The sequence below is a fragment of the Physella acuta genome, unplaced genomic scaffold (genome assembly GCF_028476545.2).
Source record: "Physella acuta isolate Inbredline_101_S28 unplaced genomic scaffold, ASM2847654v3 ptg001202l, whole genome shotgun sequence".
NCBI lineage: Eukaryota > Metazoa > Mollusca > Gastropoda > Physidae > Physella > Physella acuta.
The window spans coordinates 48,434-72,747 of record NW_026732719.1 but is presented as its reverse complement, the minus strand read 5'-3'; the positions used below and the strand labels follow the sequence as shown (position 1 = coordinate 72,747).

General features: G+C 37.0%; 1 protein-coding gene across 2 annotated transcripts in view; it reads right to left on the bottom strand.

The window, feature by feature from the left end:
* Window positions 1-311: 311 nt before the first annotated feature.
* The window catches only part of LOC131957064 (zinc finger protein ZIC 4), a 38,918-nt gene continuing 14,915 nt past the window's right edge, over window positions 312-24,314 (bottom strand). For both annotated transcript variants that reach the window (XM_059321765.1, XM_059321764.1), the window contains exons 3-4: window positions 22,964-23,935; window positions 312-1,629 (exon numbers count right to left, since the gene is read on the bottom strand). In XM_059321765.1, coding sequence (XP_059177748.1) covers window positions 932-1,629; window positions 22,964-23,837 — 1,572 coding nt within the window. In that variant the 5' untranslated portion in view covers window positions 23,838-23,935 and the 3' untranslated portion in view covers window positions 312-931. The remainder of the gene's footprint in view (window positions 1,630-22,963; window positions 23,936-24,314) is intronic.

Below are 24,314 nucleotides of genomic sequence, written 5' to 3'. Positions count from 1 at the left end.
GGTGATTCAGCTTTCGAAACGAATTCAGCTTTCGAACCAAATTCAGCTTTCGAACCAAATTCAGCTTTCGAACAATCTGGAGCTTGGGTTCACTCAACAAATTCACGTCACTCCCAAATTAGGAAAGACAACATTCACACAAACAAACCAATACGAAAATCACAAACATTCGATGCCCATTCTATTTCTTTTTAGAAACTCTATTTCTCGTCAAAATTGGAAATTTTCATTGAAAAAAAAAAATATCAACACAATGCCACGAATCCATTCATGAAGTTGGGCTAATTGTAAATAGTTTTTTTTTTTGCGCATGCGCAGGCGTTCTTTCTCTGGCAAACAAAGAGTCCAAATCCGAAAAGGAGAAACTCGATGCCATCTAGCGACATCTCGGCTGTCTTTGATTCTAGATATGTCTTCCATCAAGGTAGATAACTCGTCCGAACCGGATGTGATTTCCGAGAATTACAAAAGCACACACAAAAGAAAACGCAACCGTGTTTTTTTTTGTTCCAGAAATAGATTGAGCGGATATTCCCTTAACTTGAGCTCTTCCTTATGTTTTTGTTATTGTTTTTTTCAACAGTGAAATCATGTGATCATTGAGTCTTTGGACATAAATACACATTTTGGTTAGCCTAGTATTTAGGTGAATAATTTTAAAATATTTAAAAGAAAAAAACATGTTTTTTTTTCTTTGTTTACTGAATGTATCCATTTTCAGGCTAAAAATAGCCGTTTTAAATTATTCTGTTCCTAAATTTTTGTTTTTTTTTCTTCTTTTTAAATTGATTCCAGCAGTTTCAGTAATGCATTCCCGTCAGTATTGGGCGAATAGGAATTTTCTGAATAGTGGGTAAAGCGATGCACCATTTAATCCAGTGTTGAGTATTTTTTTTTTTATTTACTAAGGACGGAAAGTTCTAGAATATTTTTATGTGTATTGTAAGACTTGAGGGGGGTGTAGGGATATATGCCCGAGGGTGGAGAGAGGGGAATGGTCGCTAGGAGGGGTGGGCATAGAACCACTGCTCTGACAGACGTACCACTCGCTTAAGCTCGTGGGATGGTGAGGATGGGGGTGGTGCGGGTGATGGTGGGATAGAAGAGGGTTAGGGTGGTGGGGGAGGTGGGGGAGGGACGGCGGGCTGGAAATCAGGTGACCGGCGTTGGAATGTACAGGCGCGAGGGCGGGGATGGGGTGGGGCGGTTGGGGCACCGACGACCGATGCTGTTGTTGTTGCTGTTGTTGCTGCTGCTGTTGTTGCTGCTGCTGGCGTTGGCTTTGCTGCTGCTGTTGTTGTTGTTGTTGCGACGACATCTGCTGATGCTGTGACGACGGGGGTGAGTTGACCGGCGGGGAGGACACCGACGCTGGGCTCGGAGCCTGGTTAGACTCGCTGGACGGGCTCTCGGGGTCCGAGTCGTACCCGTCCGGCAGCGGCGACGTCTTGCCGTGGACCTTCATGTGCTTTCTCAGCGAGCTGGGGTGGGTGTAGGACTTGTCGCAACCTTTGACCTTACAGTTGTAAGGCTTGTCGCTCGTGTGCACGTGCGAGTGCTTCTTCCGGTCTGAGCTGTTGGCGAAGCGCCGGTCACAGCCGTCGAACTCACACTTAAAGGGCTTCTCACCTGGGGAAATTTAATTAAGAAAATTAGTTGATAGTAATTAAATATTTGTTTACCTATGCATGTAGTTGGAGAAAATAAAAAGAAATTAAAAAGATGGGTAAGTATTAACAAGGACGTCTAGACTTCATTTCCATAGGGTATGTATAAGTGTGTAATATATATATAATATATATATATATATATATATATATATATATATATATATATATATATATATATATATATATAAGTGTGTAGGATATATATATATATTTATATATATATATATATATATATATATATATATATATATATATATATATATATATATATATATATACATTAGTGTGTAGAAGATATATAAGTATGTGAGACGTATAGGAGTCTGTAGGACTTTCATTAGTCTTGTAGTATGTCTATGTCAGTAGGAAGTCCATCAGTCCGAAGGAAATCCATAAATCTATAGGACATCCATGAGTCTGTAGGTCATCTATAAATATGTAGGACATTAATTATTTTGTAGTATATCCAAGTATGTAGGACGTTCGTTAGCCTGTAGCACGTCCATAAGTATGTAGGACGCCCAGGAGACTGTATGACGTACATAATGTTGAAGGAACCATCACCATCCACCCAACTCATATAATGTGCTCCTAAGTCGTGGAATAGATCAACTAACCTAACGTTATCGTATAAAAAATGTTAACAAAACATCGTATAAAAATGTTAACAAAACATCTGCGCCCGTGTGTTCCTATCTAGGCGGATATGTGCAAGAAACTGTTGAATAATTTACAGCCCTGTCGCGAGACGCTAAGATTAGCTAAGTAGGACTTCCGCGCATGCGTATTGATGGGGGAAATAAATATTTATTAGATTCGGCTCCAACCCAGACTAGACAATTAAAAAAAAATTCCTTTTTCGAATTCGTCAGTAGCTTATGTAGTAATTAATAAAAACTGATATTTTTTTTTATAGCCAAAGTTTAGTTATTAATTAATTTCTCTCATCGCTTAAGGCTAAGTTTGTAGCTGATCTACATACACGACATAGTAATAATAATATAAAGCGTTTCATTTTACAATTCTTCGTGAGCAATACACACGTTTCATTGGCTATCAGTATGAGGCTGTTTTTTTATTAGCAACTCATTACATCGAATTAAAATCAGTTAACGAAGGGTCGTTTGTTGAAGAAGAGATGTCCAATTGACACATACGGTGGTTGGTCTTGCTAGTATACTAGATCCTTGTAACTGATACGCTGACTATTGAAACACAATAACAATTGTTTCCTCAACAAAATAACAACAATAATGAAACAACACAAACAAAAATAGTAGGACAATAAGGTGTGAGTAGAAAGATATCGGCGTATAAGATAAGTGGCATGATATCTGAGTATAGGATAAAGAGGAATATATATGTGTATAGGATAAGTAGCTAGACATCTGCGTAAAGGTAAGTAGCTAGACATCTGCGTATATGATAAGTAGCTAGATGTCTGAGTATAGGATAAGTAGCTAGATATCTGCGTATTTGATAAGTAGCAAGATATCTGCGTATAGGATAAGTAGCAAGATATATCTGTAGTTCTCATAAGTTTTACTGTGTTGTACTGACAGTGGGAATAGTTCCTTTCCTGTTACGATTTTAGTCACATAAGGGTGTTTCGATAAACGATTCTGTTCATGGAGTATGTAAATCATCACGTCGGATACATTACAGTAACAACACTATAAAGTGCAGTCATTACGTCACTAGTGTCACATATGTTAACATAACGGATCGACGAGGAAGTTGAGTTTATTATTATAAAAAATCATCAATATTTCATCAATTTTTCATTAATTTCTCATTATAAAATATGATCCATGTCACACAAAAATGTTTCTGTGTAATGTCGCAATCATGGATATATCACGAATAGGTGGATTCATGGTTTATATTCACGGGGTATCTGTCGATCTATACTAAGCTGTTTCCCTGAAAACCATATGTTTTATAGAAATGTACTATCACCAAAATCAATACGGAACAAAACTAATAATTACATGTATCAAAGATGGCGCGAAAATAAATTATAAATCCCATACGACCTTCAGGGTTCATTTATTCAGGCGTCAACCCTGCCCCAAATTCAGACTAGCGGAGTGTGTAAAACGGTAGAATGTATCATCTTATCTTGTCGTCATCTCATCGACCGGGGTTCAAGGACAGCGTGGGCGAGGATTTTTATAGTTTTTTTTTTTTTAATTTTTTTTTTGTGTTGCACTTTGTATTGTATCTGTATCAAACCTGGGCTAATTAATTACAGGAACGATGACCTTGATGTGTCAATCAAGGACAGCACACACACATCTGCTGCCACCGTACATGAAGTTGTCAACCTGACCAGTCTCCACATGAAGACTTGCCACACTGAACTGATTTTGAGATTTGGAAACGTTCAGTCGGCTTTAAAAATTATACTTTAATTAATTACAATTTTAAATCATGTCCGCATAAATATTCTATTATCTACATAACTTGTTAGTCGTATGTATAGTCGTATATATATATATATATATATATATATATATATATATATATATATATATATATATATATATATATATATATATATATATATATATATATATATATATATATAAAACAACTAAACATATAGAGGTGTAGCTTTTAAGAAATGTTAGGTATTGAAATATGATTTAAATTTAAAATAAAACGGGAGCGAAAATGTGTTAGTTGTTTAATTTTTGTTCAAGATAATTTAAATTCCAAAGTTTTTTTTTATTGTAACTAATTCATTAAAAACAATTCTAATTACGATACGGATAAATAATCCATCAGTGATTTTCGTCAGTACCAACGTTAACAAAAACTTCCACGTTTACTACATAAACTTGTTTTATATCTTTTGTTTTTTGTAAAAAAAACATTATAATATTCGTAAGCCTACTTAAAATAATAACAAATGCTTTTAGAAAATAATCACAGTAGTCATGCTCTCTCTTCCAAATCAGTATATTATATAATCAGGTCATTAAGGTAAAAAATAAAATAATCATTCTTATATCGAAACTGGTCAAATATGGCACCTGTGTCATTTTATTATTTTATCAGTTTATTTATTAAGAAAAAAAAACTAAAAAATTATAAAATACTTTTTAAAAAACCGTTTACTTAATTAAAGAATTATTATTTATATTTTATTCTATGAGCTAGCTGTAACCACAAAGAGCCAATCTTATTATGTTTACTTACATAAGAGATTGCCATGGCAACACAGTGCCTTACCAGTTACAGTTGCCAGGTGTTTTGTTTTATCAATCGGTCAAACTGCGGCAATTTGGTTTTTCAAAAATGCCAAAAAGCTTATCTAAGTTTCTCAGATTTTTTTCTTTTAACAACTGGTAGTTTTTTTTCTTTTCCAAAATGTAATTTTAAAATGGCATTTTTTTTTGGATTTAAATTCAAATTGTTTAAGCTCATCCAGTGCTGATACGAAATTTGTTTAACACTAAATTAAGAATATATTTTTGTAAATATTGTCTTTTACTCTTGGAGTTTGTTTATAAAAAATAGTATCTCAGCTTTTAGTTCAAAAATCAAGGGGTACACGTTATGGGGAGAGGTTTAGTCTATACCAGGTGCCTACAAATATTATTTGGAGCGAAATTTTTTTAAAAACCGAACCGCACGTGTTTTGGTTTGAGAGTTTCGCATTTTAATTTTCGTTTAGAGAGTGTTTTTTTTTGTGTAACTAGTAAATCATCATTTCCTGTCTTAAGAATTAATTAGATTATTAAAATAATCGCAACCATCTAAAATACTGCTAAGTTTTGAAAAAAAATCAGGAGTCGAGCAAAATATTAAACAGCATCTATATTCAACAGAAAAAAGACTCACTTTGTGTGAAGAAAATTCTTTAAAATTTAAAAAAAAAAACAGAAATTTAAAAAAAAGTTAAGTTATTCAAAAAAAAATAATTTCAACGACAGATAATCTCAAACACCCTGCGGTTTGAAATTTAGGGTCATACCTCGGGGTCAAACGTGGGGGTCGAAACACTTCAGGTAAGAAAGACTCGCGTCAGTTGAAGAACGGATGCTATAAAATGTGGGGAGCGATTACCTGAATGAAGAGTCTGTTAACACGAGCGATAACTCGCACTTCCATGATAGGGGGCGCTGAGGGAATCAACAGCTATGGGAGCGCCATCTTCAAGGGTGTGGGGATTGTTCTCCGTGGGTATCACACGTCATGGATAATGTACGCACTTATACATACATATATGTAAATAAATATCAGCATATATATATATATATATATATATATATATATATATATATATATATATATATATATATATATATATATATATATATATATATGAACACGGGACCCGCGACTACGATGTACACGGGATCCAGGACTATTATGTACACGGGACTTAGCTCTTTGGTATACACGGGTCTCTGCACTATGCACATGGGACCCTGCTTTATGATATACATGGTACCCAGGACTATATTTGCACTTGGGACCCTGCACTGTGATGTACACGGGTCTCTGTGCTATGCACACGGGATCCCCCCCCCCCACCCCCATTATGATTAATACGGGACCCTGCACTATGATACGCACGGGACCCTTCATTATGATGTATACGGGACCCAGCACTTTGATATACACGGGACCCAGCACTATGATGTAGTCCACTACAGAGACCCTGCAATATGATGTACATGGGACCAAGTACTAGGATGTATACGGGAACATGCCCTATAATATACACGGGACCCTGTACTATGATGTACACGGGACCCAGAACTATATATGTACACGGTACCCTGCACTTTGTAAACGGGACCCTACACTATGATGTAGGCCCCTACATGGACCCTGCACTATTAGGGACCCAGGACTATATATGTACACGGTACACTATATACACGGTACCCTACACTATGTACACGGGCCCAGAACTATATAATATACACGGTACCCTGTATTATGATGTACACGGGACCCAGGACATTATATATATACACGGTACCCTACACTATATATGTACACGGTACCCTACACTATATATGTACACGGTACCCTAGACTATATACACGGTACCCTACACTATATACACGGTACCCTACACCATGAAGAACACAGAGCCCAACCTTACAGTGAGCACGAAGCCCCGGGCTCCCGTGTGAGCACCAACCCCCAGAGCTCCCCGTATAGCAGTAACCGCCGAGGGAAACAAATTGAGTTATCATAGCCTGCTTGGTAACACGGCAGCTGAGTTCAATTAAACGTGAAGCCCTCGGATAACGGCCCGTGTGGACTCGCTCCCACTGCTCGTGTTGTAACCAAAGCTCTGCTACATGCCGGGGCACCCTGAGTTTTATGAGTAGGTTTTTATAGCTGGTTTTTTTAAGGGTATGGGTAGGGGGGAAGTTGGCATTGCTTGAATGAGATAAATGTTGTGTGAGTTTGATTCGGTTTTATTTTCAACAACGTAACGCGTGATGAGTACCTGGCTTGGTTGATTGAAAGATGGATTGGAGTTGTTTTTTGTTGATTGAAAGATTGTCTTGGTGGAGTGGCTTGGTTGACTGAAAGATTGTTTACTGATGGTGTGGCTTTGAGAGTAGTTGATTATAATTTTTGGACAACAGTACATATTTGTTGCAATTGAATATTGAAGTTGCATCTTACATACGCGAGAAATGGATTATTATAATATCCATTAACAAGAGAAAAAGTGAAAACAAATATACTTAAAAATAACGGTTCGACCAGTAGTCTTCGTCGGAAATAAAATTGTTACGAAACAAAACAAAAAAATATTTTTTTTAACTTGCTGGAGATGTTATATCATGTATTGTTTTCTTAAACCTCTTAATAATACTTTAACAACAAGACACAGTTGGCGAAATGCGTCTTATATATGTTTTTAAAAACTACGCTACAAATTTTTTGGTACCAACCAGGCCTTAATATTTAATGTTGTCATCCGAAAAGTTACCGGAGAGCTGCTACAATGTAGCAGTAGTTTAGGACTAATGTAACCTACAAACTATCAGAGGCAAGGAGTCAGTAAACATATTATAGTAGGCAGAATAAATGGGTCGGTCGAGACAGAAGCACTGCTATTACGTGGACGAGTCAGATATAAAAAATGTGTGAGATGTGGGGGTGGGGGTAGTAGTATGGGTTGTGTGTGTGTGGGGGGGGGGGGCTAGTATATTCAGGTAAGTATAATACAATACACTGGAAAGTAGATGCGGGTAGGTGTGTAATGTACATTTCTTAAAACGAAAACTAAGCAGTAGGGTGCTTAATAACATAAATGACAAGTTTAGTTCATGTGGTGGGATGGTGGGTAAGGGTTGGAGAAGAAGGGGTGAGGGGTGGGGGATAGAGAAGGGTGGGGGTTATTCTTCATGTCTGAAATAAAGATCTTGTTGTGCTCAAAAGTGGAGCTTCTTCAAGGCAAAATTTGAACAATATTTTATTATCGTGAGGTGCGATTCTTCTCGACGGAGATGGAGCAATTTTTCTTGCTTTAAAGCGGACATTTGTGTGTCTGTGTGTGTGCGCATGCGTCTGTGTGTGTGTGTGTGTGCGTGCATGCGTGCGTGCGTGTGTGTGTGTTTAAAAAAGGACGATTCTGATATTCAAAATTTGAAACATCTAGAATATAGCAAAAAGGGTGATGGACTTAGAGAATTCTTCAAAACAAAATTATATTTCATTATTTTAAAATAAAAACAGTCCATAATGGGATAAATGAAAAAAAAGGGGGGGATCCTTCTTTACCAATAACCATAACTCCAACAAAAATGTTAAGGTTTTATTTTTAGCACGCGATTCAATCTATATCTATGGAAAGATAAGCGATGGAGTATGACCGCACGACAGTTCGCATATCAACCACCCACATAGCATTATGTGTTCGAAACCTGTTCGTGTGGGGGATATGCGTCACGCGTCACTGAACCGACACGGTTGAACGAGCTCATAGAAATCGCTGAATAAAATTAGAATAATTTTTAAATATTTTTTTTTTGTCGCAACGCCCGGCGTTGTGGCGTTGAGTTGATGGAAATTTGATTTTAAATTCTACCGGCTACAAGAAATGTTGTCGTGTAGGTAGCCAAACAATATGTCGAACTGTGGCTACATCAAAAATAACTTTACATAACATATAGATATAACAATCTCCTCTTTTCACACGCACATTCATATATATATAATCTCTTGTTCATAACACTTATTATCATACATATCTATTTTCATATATATATATATATATATATATATATATATATATATATATATATATATATATATATATATATATATATATATATATATATATATATATATATATATATATATATATATATATATATATATATATATATATATATATATATATATATATATATATATATATATATATATATATGAAAATAGATATGTATGATAATAAGTGTTATGTTGTATGATTTGCTAATTAATAAATTCAAACATACGACCAGTCCCATATGTATGTATGTATGATGGTTATATGAATTATGTTGGGGAAAGTAAGGTCGGCCTAGCATAGTAATGAACACACTAGCCTTTCATATGCTGAGGTCAAGAAACATCATTTATGACCTCTACTCCATCTGCCTAAATGGATGGCTAAGCCTAGAGGAACTAAACTAATAAAATTAAATTAGTACGATAAAAAGTAAGATCTTGAGCTAATTTGCTAATTAAAAAAAATTCAAACCCTCACCCAAATCACCAGCCTCGTACAACCACCTACCCCCACACCACTCACCCCCACACCAACACCCACACAGACACTCACCTCACCTGCAAAAGCCATCCCACGGCTCACCAGACTCGCCCCGTCGTCTGCTACTTCACTTATCCCCCCCTCCAACAAGCTGTTGACTTCTCCCCCAATTATTGCCATCTTCTGCCCGGCCCCGTCGGGGTGCGATCCACTTTAGCACCCCCTTCCCTACGCCGTCGGGGTGCCATCCACTTTGACCCCCGCCTCCCCCTTCTACAAGAAAGTACGAAGATATCTAATTGTCTTTAGAGCTCCCTGCCATCATAGAGAAGGGCTCCGACAATCTCTTGTTCATTACATCTTCCTCTTCATCAACTTTTTTTCTTAATCAATTTTTCCATAATAATAAAAAAAAATCACATTTAAAACGTATCCATTTTTGTTGTCGTAAATTTTAGAATGAATCCACATTGATTTCCAATACTACATTAACAGTACAAATGTATGAATGGTTTTATGTATATTTTAGTGTACAAATAAAAAAAAAAAAACAGACTTTGATCGCATTTAGTCGACAAAGCAAAATACCATTTCAGTAGCGTAGCGAGGGGGGGGGGGGGGGCGGGGGGGACATATGTCCCCGGGCGCCGACCTTAGGGGGGGCGCCAAATTGAAAGTTTGAGGGGGGGTGCAAATGAAAAGTTCGAGGGGGGGGGTGCTAATCGAAAGTTTGAGGGGGGGTGCAAATGAAAAGTTCGAGGGGGGGGGGTGCAAATCGAAAATTTGCTCCCAAGGGGGCGCGAAATTGAAAGTATGTCCCCGGGCGCCGGGAAGGGTCACTACGCCTCTGTACCATTTCTTCATCAATGTTAAAGCTCAATATATGGGATATTAAATTAAAGAAACATGTATTGTCAAGTATAAAGATATTACATGTAGTGGGTGAGAAAGAATAAATAAAATAATGTAGAGATTTAAGAAAGAAAATAGTGGAGTTTATGTGTAGTAGAGAATCATGCAGTAAAGAAAGGAAGTTGAGATAAACTTAAGGATATTCTGAAGGAGCAGAAAGTGTGTATGGAATCAATGGGGAGAAAGTGTTCTGAAGGTTGGGATAATATTAACATCAGTGTAAGAATATAGTTGGGAGCTTGTGGAAAATGTGGCTTAGGCAGTGGCGTAGGCAAGGGGGGGGGGGTTAAGGGGGTTAAAACCCCTCCCATGGACTCACAACCCTATATATATTTTTTTTTTTTAAATTTTTTTCATTTATTTATTTATAGATATATAGGATTTTATATATATTGAAAAATATTTGACCCCCTCCCATGACCAATTCCTGGCTCCGCCACTGGGCTCAGGATCCTGATGGAATAGAAATGAAAATATGACTTAGAATCCTGATTGATTCGCATGAAAATGTGATTTGAATCCCACTGGAAGAGCATGAAAATGTGATTTAGAATCTTGATGAAATAACACGAGAAATGCAACTTAGAATACTGCTCGCTAGGTAACATGCAAAGGTACCTTAGAATAAAGCTACCTGAAGAAAATTTCATCGTTCTTACAGAGATATAAATAGTGTAAATGCTTAAACTTAAACCAAAAGAAAAAAATAATGAAATTTTAAAAAATAACGTAATTTGAACTATATTCAGACTTAAATAGATTATGTGCTTCGATAACTAAGTTTAATTTTATAAATAAACTTCGGACACCAAGATTGTACACTCGCTACATTGCGATTGTTGTTTATTTAAGGGGATTTAAGTTTGTTTATTTAGAGTTAAGACTACAGACTATTTTCAGTACCAATACATCCAAGGGTGCCCTTCTTAAACATAGGATTATAACTCCTGGATTATTTAAAAAGGTGGAAAAAATAATAATCCTTTCACTTAGTAAAAGTAAATAATTTTGTTTTGTAAAATTCAGACATTACCAAAACAAAAATTATCAAAATTTTACAGAGTTAAATACTATTTTTTTTTTTAATTTGCCGTAGGGCTTAAAAAATGAAATTGAAAAAATGTTTTGTTTCGTTTTTCTTCAATGTTTGAACAAAGTAAATTACAATTTTTTTAAAGAAATAATTCTTTGTGTCCGAACAAGCGGATAAAGGAATCCACCAATCGCGTTACAATTACGTCATGGAATGTCTCCTTGGATTAGTTCTGTTGAAACTTTCAGGTGTCGTCAGAAAATTGGATTATCTACTCTTGTTAGTCACATGAATAAACATATTTGACTAAGAGGTAACTATGGTAACCAGGGGAAGTAACTAGCTGCTAGATTTGGTAACTTGATTAAAAACAGAAGTCTATAATTTGTTTAAACTTAGTGTAAAATATTAAGCTCAAAACGACTTCAAGCTAATACTTTTTAGAGCTCGCTACATTTAGAAACAAATTTAAAATCTAATTAAATATATTCTTTTGTCGAAAAGAGAGTGTAAGTCTAACATCAAACAAGAAATTTTTGATCTGGTGATCTATATAAATATGATTTTTAATGCCTATGTTTAGTCATGAATGATTAGAAATCTGTTTTTTGCGTATAAAAAATATTTAAAAAAATACAATGTATCCTTTTAGGATAAATGTTGGGAGTCGAAAAATGAAAACAAAATGTTTTTATAGTTCTTAATGTATTAATTAATTATTTTAAGATCTAAATAGTAATTAGCTAAATAGTTTAGGTAACTGACGTTTGTTTCAAGCGAAATAAAAGAAAATCAACATCTTATAAACTCCATTAAGTTGATTATATATATATATATATATATATATATATATATATATATATATATATATATATATATATATATATATATATATATATATATATATATATATATATATATTGTACTGTTTTATTTACGATTATGTTTATAAAGGAAACTATGCAGTATTTTCATTCGTTTAATACTGCACGTGTTATACAGTATTAAGATTTTTTAACGTTTGATTTACAGTGTATATGACACATATTATTACAATCCTTGCATTTAACATTGCAAATGTTACGACGTATCAAACCATTTGCATTCGTTTATCATTGTGTGTTGTAGAGTCTACTCCATTGTATTCGTTTCACATTTTATGTGTTACAAAATAGTACAATCCTTGCATTGGTGTACCATTGAATCTTTTACAAAGTGCTACAATTGTTGTATTACTTTATGTGTGTGCTATACAATTCTTGCATTAGGTTTTTCATTCTACAATTCTTGCAATAAGTTTACCATTCTAAGTAGTACAATTCTTGCATTAGGTTTACCATTCTAAGTAGTACAACACTTGCATTAGTTTACCATTTTAAGAAGTACAACACTTGCATTAGTTTACCATTCTAAGCAGTACAATTCTTGCATTAGTTTACCATTCTAAGTAGTACAATACTTGCATTAGTTTACCACTCTAAGTAGTACAACTCTTGCATTAGTTTGCCATTATATATCTCACCAAGTGCTATAACCGTTGCCTTAGTTTACCATTCTAAGTAGTACAATTCTTGCATTAGTTTACCTTTGTATATGCCACTAAGTGCTGTAACCGTTGCCTTAGTTTACCATTGTATATCTCACCAATTGCTATAACAGTTGCATTAGTTTACCATTGTATATCACTAGGTGCTATAACCGTTGCCTTAGTTTACCATTGCTTATGTTACACATAACAACAACCCTGGCATAAGGTCAGCCTAGTAACCGTGCTTGTTGACAGTGCTAAGAGTTTTATTATCCACCCGTCAGGCTTCCAGAAACTTCCCACATCTCCGGTCGTCTGTCGGCAGTTAGGACCCGAACTTGCAAATGATCCTTTTGTCAACAACCCCTCTGTATCGGTCTACCACCGCCGACCTTGGAGGTATGGATTCCCCATCATCATTATCCACCCTACCCTCCTTTACCCCAAACTCAGTCGCTAACCCCGAGACGAAGGGGAAGCAACTCCGAATCTTCGACCGGCCTGAAATCATCGGATAATGAGACATGTTTTTTACACACAGAATTCGGCCCGTCGCCCGTCCTGCTCTTAACCCCCGCACATCTCCACGCACATTTCCCCACACACGCCCCCACTGACAAACACATCAGACGTCGCGCTTGACGATGCTGCGAATCGTAAAAGCCAAGATGAGCGAATCCGCAGTTGGGAAATGACAGTACCAAACCTCACATCTGATGGGCATTAGCTCCCCTTTGGCGCTGGTAAACCCATCTCTCTCTCGCTCCCGTTCTCGCTTGATACGAGATTTCAACAAACACTTTAAAACTAATTTCGCAAAAAATTAAAACGCGAAAATAAGAGAGAGAAAAAATATAGGATTTACTACAAGTAGAAAAAAATGGTTAATGTTAAGAATTTTGGCTTTATGAAACTTTCTAGCACACTAGAGTTTTTAGATTTTAATTTAGTTTCCATAGGGAAATATGAATTTTAAGTTTTAATTTGTTTTCGTGAGATTATTGAATTTTAGGTTCTAATTAGTTTTGATGAGATCGTTGAATTTTAGTTCGTTAATTTGTTATTATCAGGTGATCAAGTTTAAGATTTTAATAATTGTGTGTTATTCTTAAAGTATAGAAAAGCTAGATTTCAAAGATAAACTATTTAATGTATAATCTTCTAAATAATTTTTGTTGTTTTTCTATTTTAAGATGTATTTTTTTTAAAGTTAACGTTAACGTTTTTTTTTAAATTAAAGATTATGTAGAAATGCTACAAATACATAATGTAATTATATACTACAGGATACATATCTACAGTTCTTGACAAGTTCTGAAAATAAGCTTTCTCGTGTTAAAAATCCTTTGTTTACGCCAGCAGATTGTTTTAAATATTCAAAATATAATTTCTTTAAACCCTATATTTGTTTTTATTTTTTATTTTTCGAAAAATTAAAACACTTTTGAATATCATTTTAAACTTTTAAAGGTTTATTTAACGATTTTAAACTTGATATAACTTTGTGTATGAGAAGATTATATATTACTTTCAAGAATATATTTTAGAATTAAACACATTTCAAAATAATATTAGAAATTAATGAATAATTACGCACCCACTTGCCCGCACTGCGGATATATAGTTCGTTTTACAAGTGTCTTATCTTTCAAACTCATGACATTAGATCTTAACAATACAAAAAAGTGACTAGTCAGTAACTTAAATTATGATATTATGTCCAAACGAAACTAAAAATAGCTTACCAACAACGTTGATCAAGTAATTAGTACAAAATACTATCACAAAATCTGACCAATGAACTAGATCAAGACATTAGGTCTAAACAAAACTAAAAATAACTGACCAGTAATTTAAATCATGACATTAGGTCTAAACAAAACAAAAAAATAACAGACCAATAAACCAGATCAAGACATTAGGTCTAAACAAAACTAAAAATAACTGACCAATGAACTAGATCAAGACATTAGATTTAAAGAAAACTAAAAATAACTGACCAATAAACTAGATCAAGACATTAGAACTAAACACAACAACAAGGAATAGACGACGAATGAACTAGATCAACGGTTCCATGAATATTCCAGTTAACAGGTCAAGTCTCCGTTCTCGGGTTGTTTCAGCCGTTAAGCCCGCTGCGCTCTAATTATAAACATTAATTAGAGAAATTTACAAGTCATTAACCTGGTGAATATTCAGTGTTGTCTTTTGTTGTGGTGCACTAGAGCAACATATGTAGCTATGGGTAGTATGCTGGCCCCATATAGTTAGGTGTTGGGGGTATATGGTGTATGTGCATGGCTGAATAGTATAGCTGTATAGCTAGATGGTTTAGCTGTATAGCTAGATTGTGTAGCTGTATAGCTAGATGGTGTAGGTGTATAGCTAGATGGTGTAGCTGTATATCTAGACCGTGTAGCTGGAAGATGTAGCTGTATAGCTGGATGGTGTAGCTGTTTTACTAGATGGTGTAGCTCTATAGCTAAATGGTGTTGCTGTATAGCTAGATGGTGTAGCTGGAAGATGTAGCTGTATAGCTGGATGGTGTAGCTGTTTTACTAGATGGCGTAGCTCTATAGCTATATGATGTTGCTGTATAGCTAGATGGTGTAGCTGGAAGATGTAGCTGTATAGCTGGATGGTGTAGCTGTTTTACTAGATGGTGTAGCTCTGTAGCTATATGGTGTTGCTATATAGCTAGATGGTGTAGCTGTTTGGCTAGATGGTTTAGATGTATAGCTATATGATGTAGTTGTATATCTAGAGAGTAAAAAGTAAGAAAATTTCCCTTTTCAAACCTGACGGTCTATGGGGCAAGTGAAATAGAGTTCACTTGTTTCTGTGACGTCTGCATATGAAGAGATAGTGTGGTCAGCACTATGCCCAGCCACCTTTACTTTCCCTAACAGGAGTTAGGTACCCATCAGAGCAGGGTGGACTCAGTGACAGTCTACTGCCTTGGACTCCAATTCGAACACGAGACTTACGGGTTAGCAGTCCAGCTCTCTACCGCTAGACCACTCCGTATAGCTAGATGGTGGTGGTGTGTGGTTGCGTGGTATTTCTATAGAGCTAAATGGTATAACTATACAGCAGTATGTTGAAGCCATATGATTGGATCTTCTACCTAGTTAAGTTAATGATAAATCTATATTTCAATGATATCCTTATATTGCTAATTCTTATCACTAAAACTTTCTTCTTTTTTTTTTACAATTATACTGTGAGTATAAGAAGGGTGCAAAATGTCACGGGTTTTAAGAATCAGATTCAAAGTCACCAACTACAAAAATATCTGTCATCAGCAGTTATTGAAAAGGTTGTGTCTGTCGTTATTTTTCAAATGTGACAACTGCTTTCTAGTGTGTAAGGGGAAGGAGGGGAGGATAGAGGTGATGTATTTTATGAATGTGTAAACCGTGGAAATTTATATATATATATATATATGTATATGTATATATATAAATATATGTATATATATATATATATTTTAAAAAGTGGGTGCCGTTTGTTGTTTATAAAAAATATAACTTGTTAACCCAGAATCGAGATCTTTTTATTGTCGGTATTGTGGCCCAGCCGCCATGAGAATCTTTAGCGAGATTCGAGCTGGTGTCTTTTGGGTTAGCGGTCGTGGGTTTTACCGCCCGACCACGCCGTACCCATTGTAGGCGTCATTTTATCGGTTATCTTTTGTGTGTGTACATTTCAACGATAACATACACTAGTATTGAAAAAAAAAACAATAACGAATACATAACTTTGTAATAAAACAAAATAAAAAACGAGATATGAAATAGTAAAAGAGCGAAACAAAAGAAAAACAATAATACAACGAAATGGCCTGGTATAGAAATAAATGAGACACTAGATATATAGAGGGTGGGGTTGGTGGGGGTGGGGGGAGTCACGTGACATGACATTGTCCCCCCCTTTGCAGGTCGTAATGGTGTTTTTCCCCGGACCGGTCGCAGTTCTGGAAAACACCACCTTCTCTCTCCCACCGATAAATCGGCCTTTCTCCCGACTATTTCTCCATTAGGAGAAAACTATGGCGGCCGGAAGTTGACGCGTCCCGCCCCTAATGGCAAGAACAATGGCGGCCAAGTCAAACCGCCGCCCGAACATAGTTCTCTCATTATGACCCTCGCCGACTAGTTCATCAGTCACCCCCCCTCCCACCCCTCACACGTACACCCCCACACTCCCACAATTTTCAATCACACTACTCAAAAAAATCTACCCCATCTTATTCTTCTTCTTCATGTTTTATTTACAACTCCGCACGTTCGAACGCGCCACGCCCCCTCGGCCGTGCACACTTCGCTGCTAACGCGGGTACTTGATTTCACACGATTCCCCACCACAACTCACACCACCCTCCACACGACTCACACAATCCTCCACACGAATCACACAATTCCCCCACACGAATCACACAATTCCCCCACACTTCATCGTGTCAAAATGCCAGGTGTGGGGCGATAAGGCGATAGATAATTAATTAACTTAGCTCGACCGAGATCCTCAACTCATCCACATATACCCAATCCGGCACACACGTTTGGGAAACCGGTCAAGAAACCGGCATTGGAGTCGGCATCTATCATTGATGAATCAGTAAAGAAACCGGCTTTGGAGCCGGTGAATGAGCCGGCAACTATCACTGGGGACCCGGTAATGAAACCGGCATTGACCCGGCATCTATCATTGATGAATCAGTAAAAGAAAAACCGGAATTGGAGCCGGTGTAAGAGCCGGCAGTGGTCACTGAGAAACCGGTAAAGAAACCCATGTTGCAGCCGGCATCTCACACTGTGAACCGGACCCTATCTTCCAAGTCATTGAAGCAAATGGAAGAAAGGCTTGGGCATTCGTATATATATATATATATATATATATATATATATATATATATATATATATATATATATATATATATATATATATATATATATATATATATATATATATATATATATATGTGTGTGTGTGTGTGTGTGTGTGCCTTTAATTTATAATAATAAAAGGATTTTCAGCAATTTAGCCACTTTTAAAAGACATCCTACTAATTCACGGCACTAAAACAAAACGGATTACTGTGTTGATCTAAATCAATAACAAACTAAAGTGAGTGGTTTCAAATCGCCATCAGCGGCAGCAGATCCGTGATTACTGGGGGTGATGACAGACGTCAGACGACGGCTGAGCAGCAATTTTCTCACCGGCAGACTCCAGTTTAGCTCACGAGATCTAGCGCAATTACACGTTTTTAAACTGCTAGATTACCCACTTACCACAGGTCTATTTATAAAATCTTTAAAGCAAGAATATGCTTTTGTTTGCAATAGATGAGTATCGATTTTTCTTAACGTTATTTTAGTATAGGGAAGCTATGCTAGTATCGTTATGGTCTAATATAAAATAAAAATAAATGTTAATCTAAAACCTAATCCATGGTTGATTATGTGAAGATAATCCAAGGTGTTTTTTTTATGTTTTGGCTAAGCGGTTATAAACATAAACGTGTACCATATGTGTTTTACGATATATTATATGTGAAGCTACAATACATTGTATACATTTAATGTTGTTATAAAGTAAGCTATATATTAGCTTTAACATTTTATATTTGTATTGTTATGTGTGATGAGCGAAGGCTGTTTGTGGGGATTCTTAACATTACAAGGAGAGGGGTAGGGGGCGGTGGCTAAAGATAAAAAAAATTAATTATATAATATGTGTACAATTACTCAACTAAGACACATTAAAGAAATAGCCTTATAAACAGTTGACCAAAGCAAACAGCGAAACGAGAGCTGGACGTGACGTAATAAAACGATTAGAGATAATCGCACGTCGGCTAGGATTAGCGTTAACGGATGAGAACGTCATCAGCAGTCGCATCGATTCCGTCACGTGATGGACACTCACTGCCCGACCCCCCGGACAGTCACAGCCTTTCCCCTGACCTCGTGACCCCACTGACCTCTGTCCGTGAGCACGCTACTCGCGAGGGGGGAGGGGTATGGGCGGGAGTCTATGGCACGCGCGGAAAGCAAAAAGTGAGCAATTAGTGGGTCAGTAAATTCTGACCATTCCGAAGCAGTGGGTTTGTTAAAGGAACGGGTCTATATTGTTGATTATTGATTGTAGTTTCTCCTAACGTAAACATTTTCATGTTACAAAGTATGTAAGACTGACAGAACAACATTATTTTTGAAAGCAATGCCAAGTATTGACATTTGCTGGATTAGTAAAACACATTCGTTATATGTACACTTTATTTCAGTGTTATATGTCGGGGAAAAGAAGTTTAGCTCATGGTTTATTTTGGAAGTGTTAGCAAGTCGTTCTTTAATTTATTTTATCATACATATTGTGTGAAATATTTAATTGTAATTTAATTTTTTATGTTCCTTACTGTGAAACTCGTAAAAAATTAAAGACATTAATACCGTATGTGTAATGTATGAGTCATATTTTACACTGGTATTTGTTACGGCTATCTGCTTGCTTGTAACTTAAAAATTTTTTTAAGCCTACACTCTGTTTTTTTTTTTTTTTTTTTTTTTTTTTTTTTTTTATGCAACGTGCAATTTATAGTCTATATGTGTAATGTATATTTGTAGTATTTTTGTAACATTTTCATGCAAATTGTGTATGTAATATCAAATACAAATATATGTATGTTCGAGGGCTTATGTATTCATAAATTGTTTTCAAAATTTAAAAAAAAATTGAGCTATATGAACAAGATACTTAAACCTTAACATAGCGATATAAGACAATAGAAGCAACTCATCAACCATTTCAGTAAACCATCAAATCAAACTTGAACATTGCGATATAAGACAATAGAACCCACGCCATCAACTCATGCAGTTGCCCATCAAGTCAAACTTTACCTTTTCACACCGATGATCAATAATTAGCAATCAACCAAAATAATATTCACATGTCAGGTTGTCGACGCCCGAGTTAGTCACAGCATTACCGTGTGCACTCAGCCTTAGCGAAAAGAATACCCTGCCACACTAAACGCTTAGCAACATACAACCTCACAAACATTTTTTTAACAGCTCGCGGTGAATGTAAATATATAACAATTACGTCCTCTACATTTTCCCCTACCCCCTGCCTCCACTACCCCCCAGCCCCCAGCATGCGTAGAGTTATATTGTATTGTTGGGTGAGTACTGGATGCTAGGAGAACAATGAGGGACCGGTTTACTCTATGTGGGGGGACAGCCGACTGGTGGGGTTAGAGTTGTGAGGCGGGCCAGGGGACACAGGTTGAGAATCGATAGACTGATCGTTACCGTCGGCCCGTTACGGCGGTGGGTGTTTACATAGGGTAGAGTTGCAAGGCTACACACAGGTAGCAGGCGGTAGCCATACATAGGGTGGAGAGGGTAGTGTCAGACAGATAACAATATTGGTAGCCACACACATAGGTAGAGGGGAGCAACAGAAGGGAAGTTTAGAGGTAGCAAGGATAGACATAGACACGTATCCACACAGGTAGCAGAAGTAGTCACACACTAAGGCTAGCCTCAGACAGATAGCGAAATTGGTAGCCACTCACTGAGGTAGAGGGGAGCAGCAAAAGGGAACTTTAGCAGTGGTAGAGGGAGAGGGTAGCCACATACAGGAAGCCATACAGGTAGCAGAAGTAGTTACACACTCAGGGTAGCCTCAGAAAGATAACTACATTGTAAGTCACACACATTGACAGAGGGTAGCCACAGAAGGTAACTTCAGAGGTAGCCAAGGTAGCCACAGACACGTATCCAGACAGGTAGCAGAGTTAGTCACACACTAAGGGTATCCTCAGACAAATAACAATATTGGTAGCCACACACACAGGTAGAGGGGAGACACAAAAGGTAACTTTATATGTAGCAGGGGTAGCCTAAGAGAGAGGGAGATAGTAGCCACAGACAGGTATCCACACGGGTAACAGGGCTAGCCACTCACTCAGACGGTAGCCTGAGACAGATAACAACATAGGTAGAAGTGATACCCACACACACACAATTAGATGGTAGCCAAAGACAGGTAACCACACGTGTGTAGCGACGTTAACCCTGCCTATTCTTCATCATAACCCTAACCTAAATCTAGTCTTAAAACCTTCTACATCTTTGTTTCAATCCAACCCAATCCTGGCCATAACCCCTAAACTAAAGCTAATCCTAACACTACTCAACACCACAAGGCATAACCTCCATCTAACTGTACATGCGAAAATACCGAAACAAAACCAGCAGCAACTGTATTACCACAACTGTATTACCACAACTGTATTACCACAACTGTATTACCACAACTGTATTACCACAATTGTATTACCACAACTGTATTACCACAACTGTATTACCACAACTGTATTACCACAACTGTATTACCACAACTGTATTACCACAATTGTATTACCACAATTGAATGAAACACTCATCATCGGAACCAGTGATTTAAGTCTTATTTTAAAGGTGTGTTATTTCATATTGTAAATAGTTACCAACACAATTTACTTGATAATGTAGAATATTAGACTGAACAAAAACAACAACAAAATCAAAATCGGATCCTACTAAATCATAAACAGAATATACCTCTAGTTCCTCCATTTACCACTTTACCAGTTAATATCTTAACCCTGGAAGTATTCCTTACTCAGAACTACCCAAATACCAATTTAAAGGTCAGCATGGTCACTCTTAAGATCCTCCAAATTCACTATTACCTAAATACTCATTTGCTGATGAATGGTTTTATACGGTAAATCATATCTACTCTCAACGTCAATAGTTTTAACATCTCCCTCCCACCCCCTTCTAAAGTCGCCCCTCCCTCACCCCATCTCGAATTCCACCAGAAAAAAAAACTACCCCCAACTTCATCAAGATCATGTTTTAATTCTATTTCTCCACCAAACCCAGACAAAGAATAGACGATTAAAACCACCAGTTCGATAAACGAACCAATTTCTAACCGAACCGTCTCCACCCCAACCTGCCCCACCTAGACTCGAATACTCGAAGGTTTCCAATCGATGCTGGTACTATCATTAAGCTGACGACAACAAAATGACCCAAGGCATTTTGCCATTGACGGGCAACTGCTTATTGCAACGATATCAGCAACGAAGAATAGTTGATTTTTTTAAAAAGTTAATTACAGTTAAAAATTATTATTCAATGTGTTTGGAATTAAATTCCTTAAGGCGGCTAATTAATTGATTAAATTTACTTAGTAAATCACACAAAGTAAAAAAAGGCCAGAGATTAATTTAATACGTGTGTGTAGCTGTATTTTTCTGATGAATTTTTGTTGTGAAATAAAATACTGTTGAAAATAATTAGTGAAGCAAATATTTTAAATAATTAAATAATCAATGGTTAATTGCTATTGTTAGAGAAGGGAAGATTTGGAAGACAGACAGTAAATGGAATATTCAATTTATAAAAGGAAGATTTACAACTTAAGTAAAAATGTGTACTGATTAATTAGTTGACAGTAGACAAAATCATTGATAAAAGGTAGATTCCCCAAAAGGAAGATATTGGCCTACACATTTATTATAATTAGTGTCAGATTTGAGAAGATAATTGATAAAATAAAGAGTAACAAAAAAGAAGATTTTTTAAAGGAAGATTTCCAGAAAGTAAAATTTACAAATTAATTAGAAAAAGGAAAACATAAAACTATTTATAAACGGTAGATATACTAGAAGGAAGATCTGCAATTTAATTAGTTAATTTAAGATTTTTAAAGATAATTAATAGAATAAACATTTACAAAAAGTAATTTCTTCAAATTTCCAAGTTAACAGTAAGATTTCAAAAAGTAAAATTTACAAATGAATTAGTAAAAGGAAGACAAACATCTGGTAAAAGGAAGATTTAGTAAAAAGAGGATATGCAAATTAATATGTAAAAAGGAAGATTTACTAAAAAGAATATATGCAAATTAACAGGTAAAAAGGAAGATTTACACGAAGATCTGCAAATGAAATAAGTAAAAAGGAAGATTTACGTGAAGATCTTCAAATGAAAAAAGTAAAATGTACACACCTGTGTGGGTCCGCTTGTGTATTTTCAGGTTCTCCGACCGGGCAAACACCTTCCCGCAGCCCGGGAACGGACACGGGAACGGTTTTTCTCCGGTGTGTACCCGCACGTGGTTGACCAGCTTATACTTGGCCTTGAACGGCCTCCCATCCCGCGGACAACCCTGCCAGTAGCAGGCGTGGTTGGCCTGTTCCGGCCCGCCCACGTGCTCAACGGAGATGTGCGTGACGATCTCATGCATGGTGGTGAAGATTTTGTTGCAGGGTTTTTTAGGCTCGGCTTGGTCTTGGTCTACCCAGAGGCAGGTGTGTTCTTGTTTGATGGGGTGGCGCATGAAGGGGTAGAAAGCCCCCGGACCGTGGGGGCCCATGTTCATCCGGTGGTGGCCCATGGGGTTCATGTGATTTAAATGTTGCGGGGGCCCGAAATGGTCCGGCCGAGGGGGGCCCATTTGGTTGAATTGGTCCGGGCGGTGGTAAGGGAACATCTGGGTGTTCACGTGATGACCGGCACTTGGGTCTGAGAGTCCCTGGAATAAAACGTGACTAGCGGAGGAATCAGGGTGGTGGGGGGTGTGCAGCCCCATGCTGACGGACGACGGGACGCCAAACATCCCCGCGTGCCCCCCGCTGCCGTCGTGGCCGGGGATGTTGAACTGTTCCGCCCGGCGTATCAAGAAGTCTCTGGCGGCGTACGTTGATATCTGAGAATGATGGCTGTGTGGGGTCATCCCGTAGCCGTTCGCGGGGGTCGCGAACTGGTTGTGGTGGAGCCCGGCCGTGTGGTCACCCATCGGGTTGCCCGGGCTGAGTTTGAGGGCGCCGTGGCCGAGCCCGTGAGGGCCGGGGCCGGTGTCCATAAAGTGATTGATCATCATCGTGGAAGGGAAGTAACTCACCTCTCGAGCGGAGCCAACTCCGGGTTGAGCGGGGAATTCGAAGGGAAAATCCAACTTGTGATGTCACCTGGTGGGATCTGTAAGGGTTGGAGTAAGGGTTGGAGTTATGGTTGCCAGGTAAATCAATAACACACATATTTATTTAAAAAAACTGTTTTATTAAATAAGTACAAAAGAGTAATACGATATTCCGTTGTTTTGATTAGTGGTAACGCCGATGTCGGTGTTACTGCTAAACTTCGATTTTTTTCTTTTCTTCCTTAGCTTAAACCTAGGGATCGTGTGTTGTTTTTTATTTATTGTTTTTTTTTTCTTTTTCTTTTTTTTTTTTTTTTTTTTTTTCTTTTTTCTTCTTTTTGGCCTCAGACATGTAATTTACAGCGTCAGTTGTGTGTTCGCTTTAGTATTACAGTTTTCATCACCGGCTTGTGAGGACTGATACAGATTTACATTAGT